Genomic DNA, 22,009 nt, shown 5'->3' with positions numbered 1-22,009 from the left:
TAAGCTTGCTCTCTTGCATCATGTGCCCTTTCTAATTCTAATGCTCTTCTGGGTTTTTTGGTTGCGATTTGAGAGGAATAAATATTGTGCAGTGGGAGTGAATGACTGTATTGGTGGAATAGTTTGCATCCCAATGGAATCCTCTCCTGCAATTGTCAGCATATGTCAGCTCACTATTTATTGGCTCTACTACTTTTCTTGCCTCCAGAAAGGATGTTCCTCTATATTGAGCCTTTGTATCTCCTTCCACTGCTGGGATGCTACAGAGTAAGCAGAATTTTCAACTCCACTATTTAAGCAAACAGGTTTTGTAGCAGAGCATTCTTTAGTTTCATGTTTTTTTACTCTACATTGAGGACAAGCAGGAGAGCCACGACATGCTATACGAGAGCGGTCAGATTTTTGGCATTTAAAACATTGCATCAGATTGGGGATATATAGCCTTACAAAACAGTTGACCTAACATCACCATGTCTTTCACATGGACAATTGAAAGCAGCTAAAAATCTCTTTGTATTAATGAAAAAAGAAATCAAAAATGATGAAGAATGGGCTGTGGGGGTATCCTCCCACTAAAAAAAATTTAAATATAAAATCATATTATTTAGGTATGTGTGACCCAAGGCAGAAGGGAGCGAAGCGACCCTCTGATTGGATTATTAAAATCAACATTTCGTGTAAACTGATAAAAATGCACTTATCTTGTTATAATTATTCCTTAAGAAAAATTTTTTTCCCCTCAATGTAACATTTAAGAAATGGAAAATCTTAAAATATAGCACATATTGTATCCAAAAGGATGCTGTAATTTAAAGTGTTCACTGTATATTTTCTATCTTTCCACCACAATGTTATGTTTACAGTTTGTTCCAATGATTTCTGGGATGAAAAACTCGGAATACACAGAATTTTTGTGATAAGTCGGTCTTAGCTTCTCACAAAGATGAAAAGCCTTTGAAGAACTTCCTCCACCAAATAGTAGGATTTCATTCTGTACCTTTGAAAAGAGTGACAGGTGGCAATACAGACAAAAATTTCTTAACAATATTTTACATAACAAAATTTCATTATAGTGATAGATAAAAATTACCATCACTATTGAGCCACGTAACACTGAATCAAAGTGCATGAGCAAAACATTCATAATGGAAGCAGCAACACGGAAATGAAATGAATCTAAAAGGCGAATAGATTTCGGAGATTTCTTTGATTTGCGTGAATCAAAGGACAAGGTCTAGATTGTAAGTTGGGTGAATTAACTCCTGGGATCCACAATGTCTCAGGGTACCAATTGATTTATGGATCTTATATACAGGAGTATTGGCATGAAAAAGCAAGACTACCTGTATCAATTTCCCTCATCTCTATTCCTTTATGGAGCTTCATATTTTGGAGAACAGCAGCATATGCATTTCCTGTGATTTTTTTCTCTTATGCCATATGTAGGCTATCAAAAGAATTTCTTCTGTATCCCAAAAAACACTGGACAAGATCTTCCTGATGGAGACCCCTAGTGTGTACATTGCATGGACTCCCATTTTGTTTTGGGATTCCACTGATAAATCCGCATTTCATAACTGGTTAAAAATCTATAAAATGGATCTGCATCACACATGTATATTTTCAAATGTGATCCCTGCACTGTGTCTGACGAAGTGTGAACGTTCTTGGTGCCCAGTGAAAAATAACCTTCGAAATTTCCACGTGTTCAAGAAAGATGGTCAGTACTAATACCTCAAGTATTACATTCTCTGGTAATTATGGACACTTTAATATTTCTATCATATACACCAATGAGCCAAAACATTATGAGCACCTACCTAATATAACGTCTTGTGGTATCTGGGTACCAACCGTAACTAGCAGATGCTTTAATTCCTGTAAGTTCCATGGCTGAAATGCTACAGATCGGAGTTGCTGTTCCAACACAAACCACAGATGCTTGATAGGATTGATGTCTGGGGAATTTGGAGACGAGGGCAATACCTGGCAGTCTTCCTAATGTTACGCAAACCACTCTTCAACAATCTGGGCGGTGTAGCATGGCGCATTATCCTGCTGAAAGACTGCACCACCAGAGGGAAAGACCATTTCTATGAAAGGGTGTACCTGGTCAGCAATAATAATTAGGTAGTGGTAGATGTCAGAGTGCCTGGCACCTGGATGACTGGACCCAGGGTATCCCAGCAGAACATCGCCCAAAGCATGACACCACCTCCACTGACTTGTTTTCGTCCACACAGTGCATCCAGGCACCGTCACCTCCCAAGGTAAACAATGCACACGTACCAGGCCATCCACATGGTGCAACAGGTAACATGATTCATCGGACCAGAGGACCTTCTTCCAATCACTTAAGGTCCAGTTTCTATGCTTGCGTGCCAATTATAGGCACTGTCACCGGGAGTTCCCATGCTCACAGTGAGCATGGGAACTCAGAGCGGCCTGTGGATACGCAGCCCTATTTTTAGCAGGGTCCGATGTACTGTGTGTTGTGACACATTACTCGAGTCGCCAGCATTACAATTACAAGCTCATTGTGCCACAGTCGCTGTTCTCTTGCCATGTACCATCTGGGAGAGCCTTCGCTCACCTGGAGCATCGGTGAGCTGTGGTTGTCCAACATCTCGCCGGTGGTTTGTGAGTTTCTCCTCTTCCGACGACTTTCAGTAGGTACTAACCACAGCCGACCATGTGCACCCCACCAGCCGTGTCTGACCCAGTCGCCTGGCCATTACAATTTGGCCTTTGTCAAACTCGCTTAAGTCCACTGTCTTTCCCATCTGAAGAACAAGAGAACAAGAATAACACTGATTAACGGAATTCAGACTCAGGTGTTTTTTATTCTGTACTGACACATGCCGGTAGTTCACCTGCAGTTGCTTTGATTTGCATAACGACTCGCTGGTCACAATGTTTTGGCTTATTGGTGTATAACCAGCTCATCATCAATGGATAATTAACCCCATTAAACTTCTTACAACAAAATTTATCTGGTGTTCAGAGAGAGCATCATGAACATACACATCATTCAAGAATAAGTTTGGTCCATTCCCTTTTTCTGTCAAAAATTGAATGATGGCCCAATGCTCCAATTTTGCATCTTCCATGTTTTTTCGGTTAGGCTAGCTGTTTTAAATTTCTTCAGTTCTTCCTTACTTCACTGTATAAAGCTGAAGATGCATAAATAAAGTACAGATATTATGGGAGCATTTTAAAAACTACAGTTTTTGTATATATCAAGCACATTAATAGTCAAAGTAGATAATTTATTAAATGCCCCTCATATTTCAGCAAAACCTTATAAGTCTAGTAACAATAGGATTATCCCCTGCTAGATTTTTGAAAACAGAATATTGTCAATACAGCAACTGAAAAGAAACTTACTCTGACAGGACATGACATTCTAAGCTTCAAGGTTACACATGAAAATAAATAAACAAATAAAAATGCTATAGTCCCAGTTTTAAATAAATACAACCACACAAAAACATTGTGCAGCTTCCCAAAGTAACATGTTTCCCAGTGTCACTCAAACTGCAATGTATTTTATCTCATCAGTTGCTCTTAGTTATGATTAAACAAGTACTGTTATTCAAACAGTTTGGCAGGTAATCTGCCGTTGCAAGCTTCCTCTTACAATATAATGCTCAAAAATCTAATAGTTGTTTGGCAATAGAAACCCATTTTTCTAATTTCAACCAAGAAATGCATGCACACTGGTTCTGTGAAGAGATATCCGACTTCATAATCTAAGAAATCAGAAGGAGAGAGAGAGAAAAACAGTTTCCTCTCTATATGACATTAAGTTTAAAGAATGGCAGCTGTCACTTAATAAAAAGCTATATGTGACAGACTCATCATAGAGATTCAGTAAGAATAAATCACTGAGAAACACTACTAGAGGAAACTGCAAGTTGTAAAATAAACAACTACCAACACCTGACACAACGACAGTTTATTTTTTATTATTATTATTTGTTTTTAATAAAATCTCAAAAGATGATAGATTTTTGAAGTTCGTATATATTTCTTTATATTAACAGAAGAAAATATGGTGCTCTAGCGAAAATTATCAAACATTTACCTGAGATCTTCCCAAGTTTTAGAAGACTGAAAGGGCCTAACAGATTCCACAATAGGATTCATAACTGATTCTACAGCATCAATATACTTCTGCTGCTAGGAAAAAGCAAACCATGTCAATTAACTCTAAACAAAAAAAAAAACAGCTTTACTATGAACTTAAAATAATAAAGCAACAAGTGTAATAAGGAACATTAATAAATAATCTCACTTATTACACAAGGTCAGTAATGCATTTTATATCTAGTAAACAAATTGTAAACTTATATAATCTTTCACCTGTCAAATCCAAACATATCTAGCAGCAGAATATATTGTGAAGACAGTAAGTAAGTCCCCAACATCGTACGAGAGATGTTCCAGTACTTCTTATATAAGGTGAGTTTTACATAACTCGAGAATGACTAATAAAATATTGCTACTATATTCTTGATATGCCAAAATTACAAGAACTACATAATATCCTCAGAAGATTTAAGAAAGTTTTTTTCTTCTATTAAAATTGAAAAATAAAATTTTCAATTAATTAGTTATGTTTTTTACATATTACACTGAAAGGACAGAATCTGTGGGATACCTGGATCCCGGCCAACGTGATGCTGTAACCTGTCTCGCTAGTGGACGAAGCCACCGATTGGCATGTATATAGGTACACTGCATTCACATAGATGGTAAATCAATGTCAGTATGGATAAATGTTGTGAGTTAACTGACTCTAAAAGAGGGATGATAGCGGGTGCGCGACGCGTTGGTCACTCTATCGCGGAGGTGGTACAGAAATTATGCCCGTTTTCAATAGTGTATCGGGAATATGCCATTTCCGGAATAACATCTCATTGTGGACAGCGCTGTGGGTGGAGAAAGGTGGTGGATGAACATGGCCATCGAAGTCAGCCTCGCACTGTTTCAGCCAACCTGAGAGTGACGGTGGAAGAAATCACTACCAACTTCAACGAGGGAGGTGCCAGAAAGATGCGTACCTGGCAGATACCACATGAAGCTATGCACCCATCATGTCAACAAGTTGTTCAGGCAGACTGACGCATCTCTGAATAGTCCAGGTTATGTGTCCATCCTTTTAGACCATTTGAATCCCTTTGTGGACCCTCAGGGCAATTGACTTCCAGCAGGCCACTGCGGCTCCCCACAGAGCTGTGGTGACTAGAACATGGTTCGAAGAGCATTCTGCAGATTTTACTACCATGGAATGGCCTCCTCGTTAACCAGACATGAACCCTGTAGAAAGGTCCATGGTTTCGATCCATGCTTGCTGCACTGCTGCCCTTAATTCCATCACATTCCTGGGTGGAGGAACCAAAGCTCGAATGGACCTTTCCACAACCGTAAAGATGCTGTAGAAAGGTCCATTCGAGCTTTGGTTCCTCCACCCAGGAATGTGATGGAATTAAGGGCAGCAGTGCAGTAATCATGGATCGAAATACCTATGCAATGCTTTTGTGAACTAGTGGACTCAATGCTTCGCCTTGTGACTGCCCTTATCCAGGCGAAAGGTGGACCTAACCGTTACTAGGTAGGTATCCCCTGATTTCTATCCAGATGGTGGTTATATATAGAGAAAAATACGGTCGAACCAGGTAATAATGAGCATCAAGGGACCAACAAATTTCCATGTTATCACCGTTATTCGCTATATCCGTGATAGCGGAGATGGGGAAACCCCTGAGGCCATTAAACAATGAACATTTTATATCAGTAATGACGTAAATCTACCTCCTATTTTTTAAAATTCTCAATAACTTGATAAAAGGATAAATTCAAAAAACAAAAGAAATATTGGAGAGAAAAAATAATATAAGTAAAAAAAAAAAAAAAAAAAAAGTAAAGTAAAGTGCAGCCATTATCAACCCATTGCAGGGTGGAAGCCTCCTCAACAATTCATGCTGAGGGAAATGGACCATAATCTGCCACGCTGGTCCAGTGCGGGTTGGCAGATCGACCGTATTCAGCAGTCAGGGGCTTGAACCCCGGTCTACTCAATGAGCGTGTGCTACTACACTCCCGCTCCTGCCCACTCGGCTACGGCGGCCGTGTCTTTTTTTTTCTCTGTAATTAAAAACAATACTAATTATTAATAAACACGATTTCAATTAATCTTTATTTATGAATCTTAAAATTGATGTTTGCATTAAATATTTCACTTTGATATTTCTTAAGTTTCCCCTTAAAACACTCAACCCGTTAAGTCTCATTACCTGCCTTAGTTCCTTCAAAAAATTGACTAATGTGTCCAATGCAATGCGAGCTTGTTGGAAGTTATTTTGATTCACTTGTCATCATATCATAATCATCGTCGTTATCGTAATTGTTGAGCATAGCATCTACAATGTCACTCTCTGCAGGAAGACCACAAATTAACAAGTTGTTATCAACTCGTAAAAATTCATCGGTGTTATTTGTATTAAAACCTACAACATTGTTAAGTAGCAACCATACGAATAATGCTGTTATTTTCTTCATTTCCATCATTGTCATCTACGATTGAAATTTCAATTGAATTTAATTTTCATTTCTTGAAGCAATTCGATATGGCTGTTGAAGTATCGTTCCATGCATCATTCAATAAATTTATAGTTTCTGTTCTCTTTGACTGATCAGTGGTAAACCTAGAAATATTTTGTAAAATCCTTTCAAACTCTTGATTACACCTATGTTCAATGGTTGTAAAACTGATTTCAGATTGGGAGGCAGAAACAATAGCTTAATGTTGGACAAATTTTTAATCTGGGAACGTGCAGGACAGTTATCAACTAACAATAAAATATTTTTCTTCTTTTTGAACAGCTCCTTATTCCAATAATTTATGTACTACTGAAAAATATCCGAAGTCATCCAAGCTTTTTTGTTCGCAGTGTAAGGGAAAAACGTAAAGAAACTTCCTGTGGAAGTTTCCTTACGTTTTTGAAACACCGAAGTTTTAATGATTTTCCGATAACAAACAGTTTTATTTAATAAGTTCCTGTCATATTTGTGCATATGAGTGCCGTCAAGTGAGCTTCTGATTTTTTTTCCACCAACACATTTTCCCGCTTTGAATTTAAATGTATTGCCAAATTATAAAACAGTCCTGTTTCGTTGGCATTGTAGATGTCTTCATCATTGAAATCTTTCTTGATTTCTGACCAAACATGGTGAATCCATTCATTTACCATTATTGGATCTGCAGATTGAGATTCTCCACTAATTTTTGCATAAATGATGTTATGTCGGTTTTAAATCGACCCAGTCAACTGTTTTTACATACAGAATTCTTGCATCCAAATTGTTTAGCAAATTTTTCCGCTTGAGCCTTCAAGATTGGACCATCTATTGAAAATCCAGCACTACTCTGTGTAGTGAAAAATTGAAGTAATGCTTCATCGATATCTGTAAATTCACCCTTTCTAATTTTTTTTTTTTTTTTTTCTTTTTTCGGTTATGTTCTTTTCCAGTGCTGATATGTAAACATCTTTATTCTTCCACAATGTTGATACACTTGAAGAAGACAAAGAAAACCTTTTATACACTTCAACGTTTTTTGCAGCACATTCTAACTCACAATTAATTTCCACTATTTTGCAAATCAAGAGACACTTTCTTTTGTTAGTAGACATGTTTTCGAAAAAAGGGTTCATTTCTAACTGATTTTACTCTCAGAATGATAAAATGATCTGCATACAAAGTTCTTAGACATCCAGCAATGCATAAAACGTTCTTAAAAGTCCCGAAATGTATACAAAGATCTTAGAAGTCAAGAAATCCATTCAACATTCTTAGAAGTCCCTAAATGCATTTAAAGTACTTAGAAGTCCTGTTTCCAAAATTCTTAGAAGTCCCGAAATAAATTTATGGTTCAGTGAATACAAGACAATCTTTTTTTTTTTTTTTTTTTTTTTTTTGTTGGTAGTTGTTGGCGCATTGGCTTCTGTGGCCATAATGCACCTCCCAAGGTTTTTGTAGTACTTTGACCCAAGCCCGAGGCGGGATTCAAACCCGCAATTTTTGGGTTGCCAGGCAGGCACTTTACCCACCTGGTTAGCCCGGTCGGCATATCCGTGTAGTACACTTGTTATAACAGTGAACGATTGTATGGGAATACACAAATTAAAATCATTATGGCTTTTTGCTTGTTACAGCTGTGATCTCGTTATAATCAAGTTTGACTGTAGTTATATATTTTCAATTAGTTCAATTAAAAACGTTATTTGGAGACAGCAAAGTAGCTGGAATGGCACATAAGAAAAGAAAACATAAAAAGAAGAAGAAAAAGTGCATGTTGTTTTGCTGTTCGTAGCCTTGGTTATTAGAGTTGATTTCATTGGTGCAGAGTCACTGCTTCTCGTAATCTGTTCTTCGTCCTTTATTATTGTGTCGACATTGACAAATCTAAATTCTGTGTGATACTTATTAATGTTTGACCATTTTCATAGATCCTTATTATTTTAATTTTTTGTTAGTGAGTGCAAGACATTATAAACAAGTAGTAAACACAACTGCACTCTTCTGAATGGAATCTAGAAGCCTGAGAGAGGTTTTGGGGGCACCACTCCAGATGTGGGAACAATATTCCATGGTAGGGCGGATTTGCAATTTGTACAGAGCGAACATCTCTTTGGAAGAAAAGTAACGCCAAGAGCAAAAGAGAAAACCAAGTTTTTTTAGATGCAGAGGAAGCAATATTTGTAATGTGCTTGTGCCAAGAGAGATTAGAAGTTAGGGTAATCCCCAAAGATAAGCATAAGAGCAGAAGAATCCTTTTTGCGAGATATAAGATAAGACAGTTTTAGAAGGATTAAAATCAACTAAGTTGTCTTTGCCCCAGTGGAGAATTACCTGGAAATCGGCATTTAAGGAATTGGTAGCGGATATTCGAGAAGTTGAAGCAGATTGAGCAGGACAAGGTTTCTCAAAGTGGAAAGCAATGTGCTACCACCAGTAAAACTACGGATAGGGTTTCCAGTCAATGGAAGACGGTCATTAATATACAAGAGGAAAAGAGTGGGGGAAAGGTCTGAACCTTTGGGAGAATACCAGCTTTAGTGGAGATGTTAAAAGACAGAGAGCCATCTACCATCACCCACAGTGAGCAATCAGAGAGAAAACTGGATAACCAATTACAAAAAACAGTTGGCAAGCCATAAGATGGAAACAGTTTAGAAAGCCTTTATGCCAAGCACGATCAAAAGTATTGAGATGTCAAGAGCAACTGCTTGTGTTTCACCGAACTTTTCCACTGAATTTGTCCATAAATGGGTAACAAAACCACAATATCACCAGTGGATCGACACTGACGGAATCCATACTGGCGATCGTTGATCAGATGGAAGGTTTCTAGGTAGTTTAAGAGTTGGCGGTTAATTGATTTCTCCATTACTTTAGAAAGAGTAGAAGTAATTGCAATGATACAATACTTGGATGGGAGGGATTTGTCACCCTTTTTAGGAACTGGCTGGATATGAGCAAATTTCGAATCAGAGGAAAAACACCTTTGGAATAAGAAAGTGAGAAAAGGTGGCAAAGAACAGGAAAAAGTTCAGGAGCATAGGTTTTGAGAACAAGTGGAGAAATACCATCAGGGCCTTAGGGCTTTCTTAGCATCAAGGTTCGTCAAAATCTTTCTGACATCCTTTTGACGGAAGACCACAGGAGGCATTGAATGGAACATGCTAGGAATGGTGGGAAGTGTTTTACCAAGATCATTAATGCATGAGTTGGAAGAAAAATGGGATGCTAGCAGGTCAGCTTTATCCTTGGCTGAAGTGAGAACAGACCCATCTGGTTTTGAGAGTGGTGGGAGCAGAGATGTGCAAAAGTTGCGGCCAACAGCTTAGGCAAGAGACCAGGATGCTCGACTACCATTACGGCAAGAAGCAAGTTTACTGTTTAAGTCAACTTTAACAAGCAAGTCAACTGTTTAACCCTATAACGTCTGAATTTTTATTTTAAGAAAAGAGATTTTCTTTCCCTTTTTGATTCTTTATTTCCATAGTTATTAACATATAAAAACTAAAATATATTTAAAAAATGTCAAATTTTAAATATTTTCATGTTACTAAATTGTCACATTTGTCCTTGGATTCATAATACATGCATATAAAAAAATTAAATGCACCTTCATTTCTATATTATTTTCATCTTATTTCATTAATTTTTTTTTAATAAAATAAGACAATGGACTAGAAAATTAATTTATTACAAATAATTATATTGTGGAATATGGCTGATGGGCATTAGGAACAACTATTGGCTGTGTTAGCATTATAAATAAATTTAATGAATTTGAAGTACTAGTTAAGTTTGTTTGTTGTCTGATTTTTAGGAGCATTAGCAATTAAGGCCATATTGCTCCGGGATATGCAGTGGTCATTCCCTGACATTTCCGCATCCTCCGTATTTGGTGGTGACGGGCTCAAACCCTGGTCTAATCAAGAAGCGTGTACTACGCACTGCTGTTCCTTCCCACCTTGCTACTGAGGTGCCTCTACTACTAGTTAAATGATCAAATGCAGACACGTTATGGTTATGTAAAAAGTTGAGTCATTCAGACATAACGAATGTAGAATTTGAATATGGAGAGTACATTGTGAACAGAAAGGACAGGACAGGGCAGGGCATGCTCTTAGAAAAAACACCTGAGAAGCATAAAATATGCAAAGCCTACCAAAGGATGTGGTTACACCTTATTTTTATGCAGACATTGGAAGGGGGAATGGAAATAGCATCCTTTTGTTAAACCATTCCCCCTCCTGAAAAAGGAAATGATTGAAAATTGCAATACTCTGCCTCTTTAATGATTAGATCTATTGCTACTTCTCCCTCCTTCCTTGAAAAATGAACTGAATACTTTTATGAAAATGCTCATGGAAGGTCAAATCTGGTGGACACTAAAGTTAAAGTGAAGGAGTGCTGGAGTTGCCTCCCTCCTTCCCTGAAAAATGAACTGAACGCTTTTATGAAAATGCTCATGGAAGGCCAAGATCTGGTGGATACTAAAGTTAAAGTGAAGGGGTTCTGGAATTGCCTCATAGATGAATCCTTTGATGGACATGGCCTTAAAGAGTCAAATAAAATTCAAGCATAGCAGGGCAGAGACATTGCCAGACTTTTATTTGCCCATGCCTACACTGATCTTATGACAACAGGATACAATGTCCTCTCTACAATCTACAAAATAACTAGAAGGTGAAATATGGAAAGGGATTGTAAAGCTAGCTGTCTGGCCCATATTGTGTTGAGGTATCATTGCTCTCATGGCATTAGAATACCATGCCATGATGCTGCCATTAATATTGTTGCAAATAGGCTCATCCAGAAAGGATGGCTAGATAAAAAAAAACCACACTATGACACTGCAGATGGGTTACACAAGCCTGACCTTCTTCGTGTAAGGAGCATCTCAGCATTACTCCTGGATGCTCAGATAGTGGGCCCAGGTTATGATTTGGCTACAGAACATAGATTAAAGTCGCAATACTATAATTCAAATTCTACTTTAAAATAGTTAATTCAATAGCAATATGGGCATATGTCAGAAGTTTCAACCATTACAGTTTCGTTCAGGTGGTGGTATCATTCATTGGGCTCCCTATTAACTTCCTTAGGTTTTTCAACTTCTGATCTGAAGCTAATTGTTGCAGGATATTCATAGCTGTTGGAGAGTTCATGAGCGAATGACCACAGTTGCTTGACTGTGTGATCCCCCTTTCATGAAGGTTGTGTAACATTATGCTTTGTATGGTCACCACAGCATTAAATTATGAGAACTTAATTTAAAATAATAATAAATAAGCAGTGGTTGGAGTATTGATATGTGATCTTAAAGATGTAACTACTATTATGGGTAATGGGAAGTACTTTTGCTTTCATACATGTGACTACAGTGGACTCAGAGTGTTTTAAATTCTCCACAGTGGGACCAACTGATGATGTTGCCAACAGCAAATTCGAAATTGGAAGCATTTGGAAAAGTAATTGTAGAAGCTAGTAAACTTTTATATCAACTAAGAAATACTATTCAAGGCTTAGAGCTAAATGGAAATCAGATAAATGAATTATATTGTGACAGAGAACAGAAGGAAATAGTCTGCAATCAAGTCACAAATGCAGTTAAGTAATTAAAGCAGATTGAGAGGTTTTCAGCAAAGGGTTCTTTACTTAGGAAAACGCTAAAAGAAAGGGCATTAATTACATTTACCCACTTGATATTGATGGTTAAACTGCTGTTGATCCTGTTCAGGTTGCTCACAAACCAAATAGGTATTTTTCATCTAGATTCATACTGGAGCAATTCTGTAAGAAGATGCCGGAAATTAATGAAACCATAACAGGGAGCCAAATGATTTTGTTAAAACCGAGACGAAAATGGAAGAGAAATATAAAAAGGTAACTGGGGTGGATGAGATCTATGCAATTATATTTAAGGGAGGCAGCCTAGGTAAGTAAACCTAGTCATAATTATGAGGGCATCTTTGGATTCAAGGGAGGTTCCTGTGAACATTTTCCATCAGATTCACATTGTGTCACATTTTCCACCGGAAGGGTCTCGAATCAGTACAGCATAAATAAACGAATTTTTTGCGTGAATTCATTTTTATCATAAAACTTGGATTTATTAATTTTTTTATTTGTATTTTCTGTGGCACACAGGTTGAGAAACATTGCTGTATAAGCTTTTTTATTGGCATCTTTTGCCACTGCTGATACTATCTCAATTTTCTCAGCACATTTTTCTCGTGATTATTAACTTATGATAATGTTACGAAGTGTTATGTAATGAGAAAAAAAATTTGCTGATTATGTAATATTAGCCGGTACATGAAAGGTTTAATATTACACATAATGCAATGTATAGTGATATTTAACCCTATTTTGAACTTTTCACATATTTTAATATGAGAAGAGTGAGAAGGCCTATTCACTAATTGGAGATTAAAAACAAATTTCAATTGACAAATTCATAGTACTTTAAAACTCTGAACTTAATTCCAAAGCCTTATGGCTTTTTTTTTTTTTTTTTTTTTTGGGGAAAAACAGAGAAATTCGTTTAGGAGGATGGCTCAAACAGAGAAGACTCCCAACATAAATCTGGAGAGCTGGCAGCTATTGACTTCTCTTTCTGTATGACAGCATTCCAACTCACAAGGCTTGAGTAGCAGTGGAAAATAGTAACAATATAATGAGTGTGAGAACATTACAGATTGTTGTCACATTCATGAGCCCGTTTGGATTACTGCTGAATCTGTTGCTTAGGAGAAAAAAAAAAAAGTGACATATGACACTTTAGCTGAAAAAATAATCATATTCATACTGTTGAAAAGTTATCCTAAGATCAACACAGCAGATTCTATTTAATGGGGCTTTAAAAAAGAAGCGCCTCCATAGCCAACTGGGCAGGAGTGGCAGTGCGTGGCACACGCTTCTTGATTAGACCGGGGTTCGGGTCCGTGACCACCAAATACAGAAAGGTCAGGGAATGACCACCGCATATCCCGGAGCAATATGCCCTTAGTTGCTAATGCTCCTAAATAAAAAATAAAAAAAAAATAAAAAAAATAACAAATTTAAAAAATATGAGGAAACATAACATCAAGTGTGCAGTCAGAACCATTGAAAATCCCCTGCACACATATACTACATGTAGTATTCTTCTGCATATTCAAAATTTTACAACTTTGAATGCCATTATTCAAAGAAAAATTTCATCTGTAAACTAAATTCAATTCTTATTTCTAATGCTGATAACTACAATATTTAAAGCCGACCGGGCTAGCCGAGTGGGTAAAGTACCTGCCCGGCAACCCAAAAGTCGCGGGTTCGATTCCCGCCTCGGGCTTGGATCAAAGTACTGCAAAAACCTTGGGAGGTGCAATATGGCCACAGAAGCCGATGCGCCAACAACTACCAAATCAAAAAAAAAAAAAAAAAAAAACAATATTTAAACAAAAAGAGCCTTTCCTAAACTGAGATTACCTTTTTTCCAGATCATGTAAAAACTCTAAATCGTCACACACAATCTCCAGTTAGATTAATATGCTCCTATATCACAACATTATTGATCTTGGTGCAAATAGGCAATAACAACAAATTTGAAAAAAATAATAGGGCCAAAATAATTAATATAAAATAAAAAAGGCATGGCAGTCAAGTAGTGGTGGTAAGGATATCCATAACCCTGAAGTGTTGGCAATTACACTACTCATTACCATCTCAAAAATAACGAGCCCACCCTATCAGCTGAAGATTAACATCTATGATTTTCTTCCTAAATATATACAAATTAAATTAAATATAAATTACATACATATAAATACAAACAAATTTGTATATTTGTGATTTTTCCCTGACAGAATTACCATTAGCAGTGAAAATGATGCAAGAAAGCGAGATTAAACAGAAATAGGAAAAAAAAAATAAAATAAATAAAAATAATAAAAATAAAATACACTCCCATTTCATATCAATTCTGCAGCTGTCCTTCCCCAATTTGAATTTGTGTCCCATCATGTGTGTTCTTAGAAAGAGAAAGAATCCCATCAGCATTGAGCTTGCTTAATCCATGCAAAGCTTCAAACACTTCAATCAGATCACTTCCAGGTGCCTAAGCTCCGGACGCTGCACTTTGCAGAACTGAATCCTTTGTTCGTAAGAGCATGCCTTTGTTACGCTCACCAATTTCGTTGCCCTTCTCTGTACCTGTTCCAGCAGCTCCACATCCTTCCAAAAATGAGGGGTCCAGAACTTCAATTCCCATTTCTCAGCAAATCTGCCTAACTTGTCTAGATCCTGTTGCAGTAGCAAACTGTCATTAACCACCCTGCCAACCTTTGTATCATCAGCAAACCTGGACATTAAGCTTGATACACCTTCATCAATATCACTGACAAATGTAGAAAACAACAATGGGCCCAAAACTAAACCCTGGAGGCCTCCACTAATAACATTAGTCCACGAAGAGTAATATCCATCGATTACCACTCTCTGTCCTCTCCCTCACCATGCTTAAATTAGCTTGGTGAGGGAGAGGCAATGGACTCAAATTGGCTTGAATTGGCACATTAACTTATTTTCTAGAGTAGCTCTATATTCCTAGTTATGATACATATTTTAAATTTTAACGTAGATAGACATTTTGTAGGTTATTACTTAGTGTCGGTAAGGGTAAAATTTGTGTTTTACAAATTTTGCAGAGCCGGAAAACCGGAAATTTTTTAGATATAGTTAGCCGCTTTATTGACCAATTGTTATATTAATTTATTTTCTGTAAGTAGCTTATGGATCTAGGCAAGATCCTTGATTTATTCTGAATTGAGAGGGCGAGATTTTGGAAGTTAATTAATATTTAAGTGTCCGTAGATTTACCGTTCGTAACTTGCCGTCATTGTTATACGATACAGCGTTATATTCCAAACTAGATAGCGTTAGCTTAGTATAGTATAGTTTATAATATTATCAATTAATCAGTGATTTATTAATCTTGTTCAACTTCACTGTCAATTAAATTGTACTTTTAATTACATACATATAACGACTTAGATTTTACGAACATAACATAATTAATTAATACATAATTTGATACAGAACTTATATAAAGAAACTTGAAAATAATACTTGACATTTAAAAAATATATATAGATATATAGTGTTACAACTGCGTTGGGATACAAGCTGAGGGTTATAATTTTGTACTGAAATTGAATCGGAATCATGACTCAGACCAGAGCAGCAAAGCAATAGGCTGAAGCTAAATGGAGTACTTTGGCTCAGGGAAGAACTGAGATGGGCAGTTGCCCTCTGAATCACAGCCTTTTAAAATGCACTGCTTGCTTGATGTTTGTGGAGCAATCAGGTACGGGACATGATATTGCCAAGGGGGATGTCTTTGTGTGCGCGCAATGTAAGAAGTGTGAGGAAATAAGGTGACAACTCAGCATTGTTTTGGGCCTATATGACAGCTTGAAGGACAGGATGAATGCCCTTGAAGGATCCAAATTGAGGAGCCCATCAAGCTCTCAGTTGCCCACTTCAACGCCAGAGCTTGCACTTGATCATCATGCAACAAAGCAACAACCTCCCAGGGCAGAATGCGCTGGTCCCACAGGAACTAGTAATTATTGGTGACTCTATTGTCAGGGAAATGGGGAACATGCAATGTAAAAAGGATAGGTGGAACAGGACCAGGGTATGTCTGCCAGGGGGCAAAGGTTGATGATTTTGTAGAGCAGATATCATTATTTAAGGGCACAAAGGGTGATATTGTTGTACACATTGGCACTAATCATATTAAGAATAGGAGACCGGCAGAATTACTTAACAAGTGCAGGCCACTGTTGAAAAAAAAAAAAGCCCTGAATTAGGGTTGAATTTGAAAGTGTCTGCAATTCTGCCCAGACACGATAGGAGGGAGTATATATACGATGAGAGGCTTATCGATCAATTAGTCCCTGGAAAGATTGTGCAAGGCTCAAGGAGTAGAATTTTTTCCAGTCCGGTCTGTACTTGTTAACAGGAGAGACTGCTTCTACAGGGATGGGATACACTTAAATAGAAATTGTGCAAGAATATTTGCTGATGCTATCGAGGCAGTGTTGAGTGGGTCGGAAAAATGCTAGCTTGGGGGGATCAAGGACTAATAGATTAACAGTAGCCACTGGCAGAGGTGAAAGTGATTCTTGCACTGCTTTTATTGGAATGACCAGCAGCCTGGAAAACAAGTTGCAGGGTATTTCAGATATTTCATTGGGGAACAAGTAAACACATGGGTTGTGTTAGGGTAGCTAAGAATAGGAACAGGTGTAGGTACACCAATGCTAGGAGTTTGGTAAATAAATCTGATGAATTTGAGGTATTCCTCAGAACATCAAAGGCAGATATTGTTGGGATATAAGAGACGTGATGTCATATAGATATAAGGAATTCAGAACTGGAATTTGGGGAGTACAATGTGTACAGGAAGGATAGACAAGATAGGAAGGGATGAGGGGTTATACTATTAGTAAAGAAACACAAAATCCAAGGAAATGAAGCCAGTTGACATCGCTGGACAGTGCAGTGTCGAGTCAGTTTGGTGTGACATAAGCATTGAGAGATCAAAATTGAGAGGAGTGTGCTACAGGCCTAATGACTCTGATGAGTATAATAAGAAACTGTACAGGGAAATAAAGTGGGCCAGTAAATCAGAGTGTCTTATAATGGGGGATTTTTATTTCCCAGATATTGACTGGAATTTGTGGGTTGTTCACTCACACACTAGTAAGGCTTTTGTGGATTTATTGGATGATTGTTTTCTACATCAGCATGTTCAGGAGGCAACTAGACGGAATAATACTCTTGATCTGATTATCAGTAGTGATTCTTCATGCATTAAGAATCTGCAGATAAAGGAACCACTAGGTGGCAGTGATCACAGTGTGCTGAAGTGGGATTTACTCAAAGAGGTAACTACCATCAGGGGTAAAGGGAAGGGTTTTAACTGTGGCCTTGTCTAGATAATCCTGCTTTACTTCTTTTAACAGTAAATCCATTACTTTCCCCGGAAAAGAAGTTAAGCTAACAGGTCTGTAATTACTCATATCATCCTTTGATCCCCCTTTTGTCAGTTGGGATACATCTGCACATCTCCAATCAGCAGGGTTCTCTCCCCTCAATCCAAGGATTCTCTCATAATTATGGCTAATGGTTTACTTACTTCCATTTACTGCCTCCCTTAATATAACTGGATAGATTCCATCCACTCCAGATGACCTTTATGTTGAACTTCAAAAATTTCTCTTTCACTTTCCTCTTGGTTATTACAATATCATTTAGCATCCGGTTAGAGTTTAATAAGCTTCTGTCCTCTACTTCCTTACGGCATTCTTCATCTGTGAATGTAGATGCAAAATACTCATTCAGTATGTCAGCAACTACAGGACCATCAATATCAAATGGACCAATCTGATTAATCCCCATTCCTTTTAAAGTTTACATAGGTAAAGAAGTCTTTGCTGTTTTTTTTTTAAATCCTTTGCCAGAGATTTCTCATAATTTGCCTTCACTTACTTGACCTCCTTTGTGACTTCAATACAGACAAGTTCATATCTACCATAGAATTCTATGTTGCCTGATAATGTATATGCATCCTATGCACTTTTCTTCTCTTCCACGAGTTTCGTCAGTTCATCTGACATCCATTTAGGCCTATACTTTGAAGGGTATTTCTTAGTTGATATGAAAAGCCCAGTAGCTTCAATGATTAATTTCTTGAATTCTTCGAATTTAGTATTTGCTAATAGTAACATTATCATTTGGTCCCACTGTATAAAATTTAAAAAGTGTCTGAGACCACTGTAGTCACCTTTACGAAAGCAAAATTCCCTCCCTTTATGTATGATTAGCAAAATTCCCTCCCTTTATGTATGATTAGCAAAATTCGCTCCCTTTATGTATGATTAGCAAAATTCTCTCCCTTTATGTATGATTAACTCAATGAGGAACAGTGCCAATGTGCCTGTTCTACTTTAATCCCATAGTATCACTAGTGTGGGAACCTGACTAACATTCACGCTATGAAGCTTGGAATTATCTCCCACATGATTTTTAGTTATCAGTAGCCTTACACATAGCATATTTTTGAAAGAGTCTATTATTTTTGAATAATAAACATAACACAGAAGGAGATATTCAGTCAGGATACTGTTAGCAAAGTACATATTGAAATTGTACTTTGCTAACTCATGTAATTCATGGCCTGTTAAATTCAAAATAAAATTTTTAAAAAAATTTTAAAGTTAGTTAGACACACAATTAGCAGAAATATATGAGCATGTGCACATTTCAAAGTTTGATGGATTTAGCACTTCTTGAGACTGATAAACAGAAAGGGCTAATAGCTTCATCTTTGTTTCCTAGAGCACACATTTTTTTTTTTTTAATTTTCAGCAGTATTAATAATTTTTTTGTATGTTTTTAAAATAAAAAAATCATAAAATCAAAGAATTTTCTATATATTTATACTTTTTTTTAATTTAAAAACTAAAAAAAAAAAAAAAAATTGCATACATTAAGTATTACAATTCATGTGTAAGTTAGTGCAAGTGCGTCGTTTCTACACACAACCAGCTACTAAGTAACTAGGAATTGGCATCATTAAGTACATTTCATAATGTGAATCCTTCACGAGTTACAATGATATTGAACTACCCCAAATAAGTTAGTCTTCACCAATGGAGAAAACTATAGTTACTTACTCTCTGCAGATACCACTACCCAGATGGTGCCATTTCGGAGCTTGGAGGCTCCTCATCGGTGGGTGGGCAGGTAACCTGGTGATGCAATGATGGCAGCCCAATTGCAAAGTATAACTCCAGAATATGAGAGATACCTAGTGGTGTACAAGTAATTAAGATCATAGAACACTTTAGGGCTATAAGCTCTAAACTTACACGTCAGTTAACTATTTTGAAACCTAAGGCTTATAGCCTTAAAGTGCTGTATGGTATTGCAATTCATTAAGAAAAGCTGAACTATCAAGTAAACCCCAAGCAAAATATAAAAAACTTTCTCCAATTATTCAAAGGAAAATTTTTCCCATCGACAGCATTGTCGATGACAGAGATAACACCATGGCACTTGCTATGGTGTTAGTAGCAACTGGGGCACCAACAGTCAAATTATTGCCTTCAGTTATGTTAAGAACATTTTTGGTAACTTAATATATGCATTACCCCTTATGCATTTCATGAATTCTTACCTTCTGAGCTGTAGTTGAGTTTTTTATGTTTTTATCTTGCTTCCTCAATTCTTCAAATTTAGACTATAAAGAAAATATTCAGAACTATATCTGCAATTTTCTGTGTTTTACATATAAACACTACTATATTATAACTTTAAACAAAATAAAAATTATTAAATGTTGCAATCAATTTGATTTTCAAGAGAATTCTAGAGTTAAATTCTTAAGTGAAATTGTAATTACAAATGATGGAATATCTCCCAAATTTCATAATACTTATTATCACGTTATTATTGACAATGTAAACTGATCTCAAGAACATGCATAATTATGCATGTTATTGAGATCACTTTACATGCATAAAACAAATCAAATAAAATATTGGAAAAACAAACAACAAACAATTTGAAACACATACAACAAATGGAATACAGTAAACCCTCGCAAACCTGGATTAATTGGGGGAAGAGGTCATTTGGATTAAGAGATAATCCGGATTAGTGAAGCAAATGTTAGCTCTAAAAGACAAAAAACTTAGAATACAAATAAATGGAAAATTTAATGATATAGGTAGTGCTGAAAAAAATAAACAAAAGAAATCACTGTAGAGCCATAATTTCAAAACTATAATAAAAACCATACTGTACATTTATCCATCGATAGATAGATAAATGTATTCTCTATTTGTTTATTTATTAGTGGGTATTGCCGTCGCACACCAACACCATTTGATTAATGCTGTAAATACCACTTAAATGCAGCTTCTTTCAGCAACACATCTTTTGGCTTTTTTAATGACTGTCTATTTGACACACTACTTTTATCATTCCCCACATAGAATTTTAAAGCAAATGCCTTTATAGATTCTTGTTGTTTTTTAATATCTGACACAGTCTGTTGGCCAGCACAAAATTCTTCAGCAATCTTTTTTTCCAGGAACACATTTTCAAGTTGTTCTATCACTTTGAGCTTGGTAATGATAGTTGAAGTAACGTTATTTCTTTTTATTCCACTTATGAATTCTTTAGAACCTATGACTATATAAAATATATTAACTTATGTACATATATACGTATAAAGTACCCAAATGTAGCAATAACATCCGCCCCACTCAATACTGAACAATACAATACTGAACCCCACTCAATACTGAACACAATACTGAACAATACACAAGACAATGTCTTGCGTGTTGTTCAGTATCGTCTGAGCCACCTCTTTCTGTGCAATCAATCAGGGTGCAGTCAGAGCAACTCACATGCTTTCATAAATCCCATGTGTCTTTCAAAGAATTCAACTGTGAACAGAATTTTTCATATCTCAGTCCGTATTAGCGAGGGTTTACAGTCAGTTTACGTGTGTGTGTATACACACATACAAGTAATAAATCTATTGAAAAGTGCAAAGTATAACTCCAGAATATGAGAGATGCCTAGTGGTGTACAAGTAATTAAGATCATAGAACACCTTTTTAAAGACGGAGGTGTAAATTACATAAAATGCTAAACCTAACAGGAGGACAGCAGAAATTGAAGATACTGAAGATGTGGGAAAGGGAGAAAGAATGCGAATATCCTATATGAAAAATTGAATTAAACAAAATTATAGGCTGAATTGGACAGCCAATTAGAGAGAAAGAAGGGAACCGAAAAGCAAAAATGATTAGCTTAATATATGAAGTAATAGCAATTTCTTCTATTTTTACATTCTTATACAAATTTTCCAAAATTTTACTTAATCGTGCCTTTTGTTAATTATCACTTATAACCACCTATTTTTGCATTTAAGTTACACATATCTTAATTTTATTACTATTTTACCTCTTAACTTACTTTAATTTATGTTTTACAACATACACTGTGTTGGAACTACCATGTCCATATTTTTGTGAAAGTTCTGCTGCTTAGCTCTCCTATTTGCTCTCATTTATTTTTAAATTTCCTTTCCTTTTCTTCCACAAGTATGGATTAGTAAATGCAGCTTTTGATACAAGATCAGGAAATGCAGCTTTTGATACAAGATCAGGTGTAGTCCCCTTATGAAATATTATGTATCAATATTTAATTATTTTTAGCTAGCATCAGATTTCAATTTTGTAATTTTCCCACCCTAAAGTCCCATTTGCTCTAATTGGCTATCCAATTCAGCCTATAATTTTGTTTAATTCATTATATCATAGGATATTCACTTTCTTTCTCACGCTTTCAGTATCTCCAA

At 36.4% G+C, this 22,009-nt stretch overlaps 1 protein-coding gene across 4 annotated transcripts in view; it reads right to left on the bottom strand.

Moving 5' to 3' along the window:
- tho2 (THO complex subunit 2-like protein) overlaps positions 1 to 22,009 on the bottom strand; it is a 1,047,711-nt gene that overhangs the window by 604,276 nt on the left and 421,426 nt on the right. For 2 of the 4 annotated variants that reach the window (XM_090374101.1, XM_090374103.1), the window contains exons 22-24: positions 19,811 to 19,873; positions 4,088 to 4,182; positions 3,388 to 3,411 (exon numbers count right to left, since the gene is read on the bottom strand). In XM_090374101.1, coding sequence (XP_090230227.1) covers positions 3,388 to 3,411; positions 4,088 to 4,182; positions 19,811 to 19,873 — 182 coding nt within the window. The remainder of the gene's footprint in view (positions 1 to 3,387; positions 3,412 to 4,087; positions 4,183 to 19,810; positions 19,874 to 22,009) is intronic. The other 2 variants (XM_090374102.1, XM_090374104.1) reach the window with 2 other exon arrangements.

The sequence above is a fragment of the Mastigoproctus giganteus genome, chromosome 5 (assembly GCF_048544385.1).
Source record: "Mastigoproctus giganteus isolate SK-2022 chromosome 5, ASM4854438v1, whole genome shotgun sequence".
Lineage (NCBI taxonomy): Eukaryota > Metazoa > Arthropoda > Arachnida > Uropygi > Thelyphonidae > Mastigoproctus > Mastigoproctus giganteus.
This window is presented reverse-complemented; position numbering and strand designations above follow the sequence as displayed.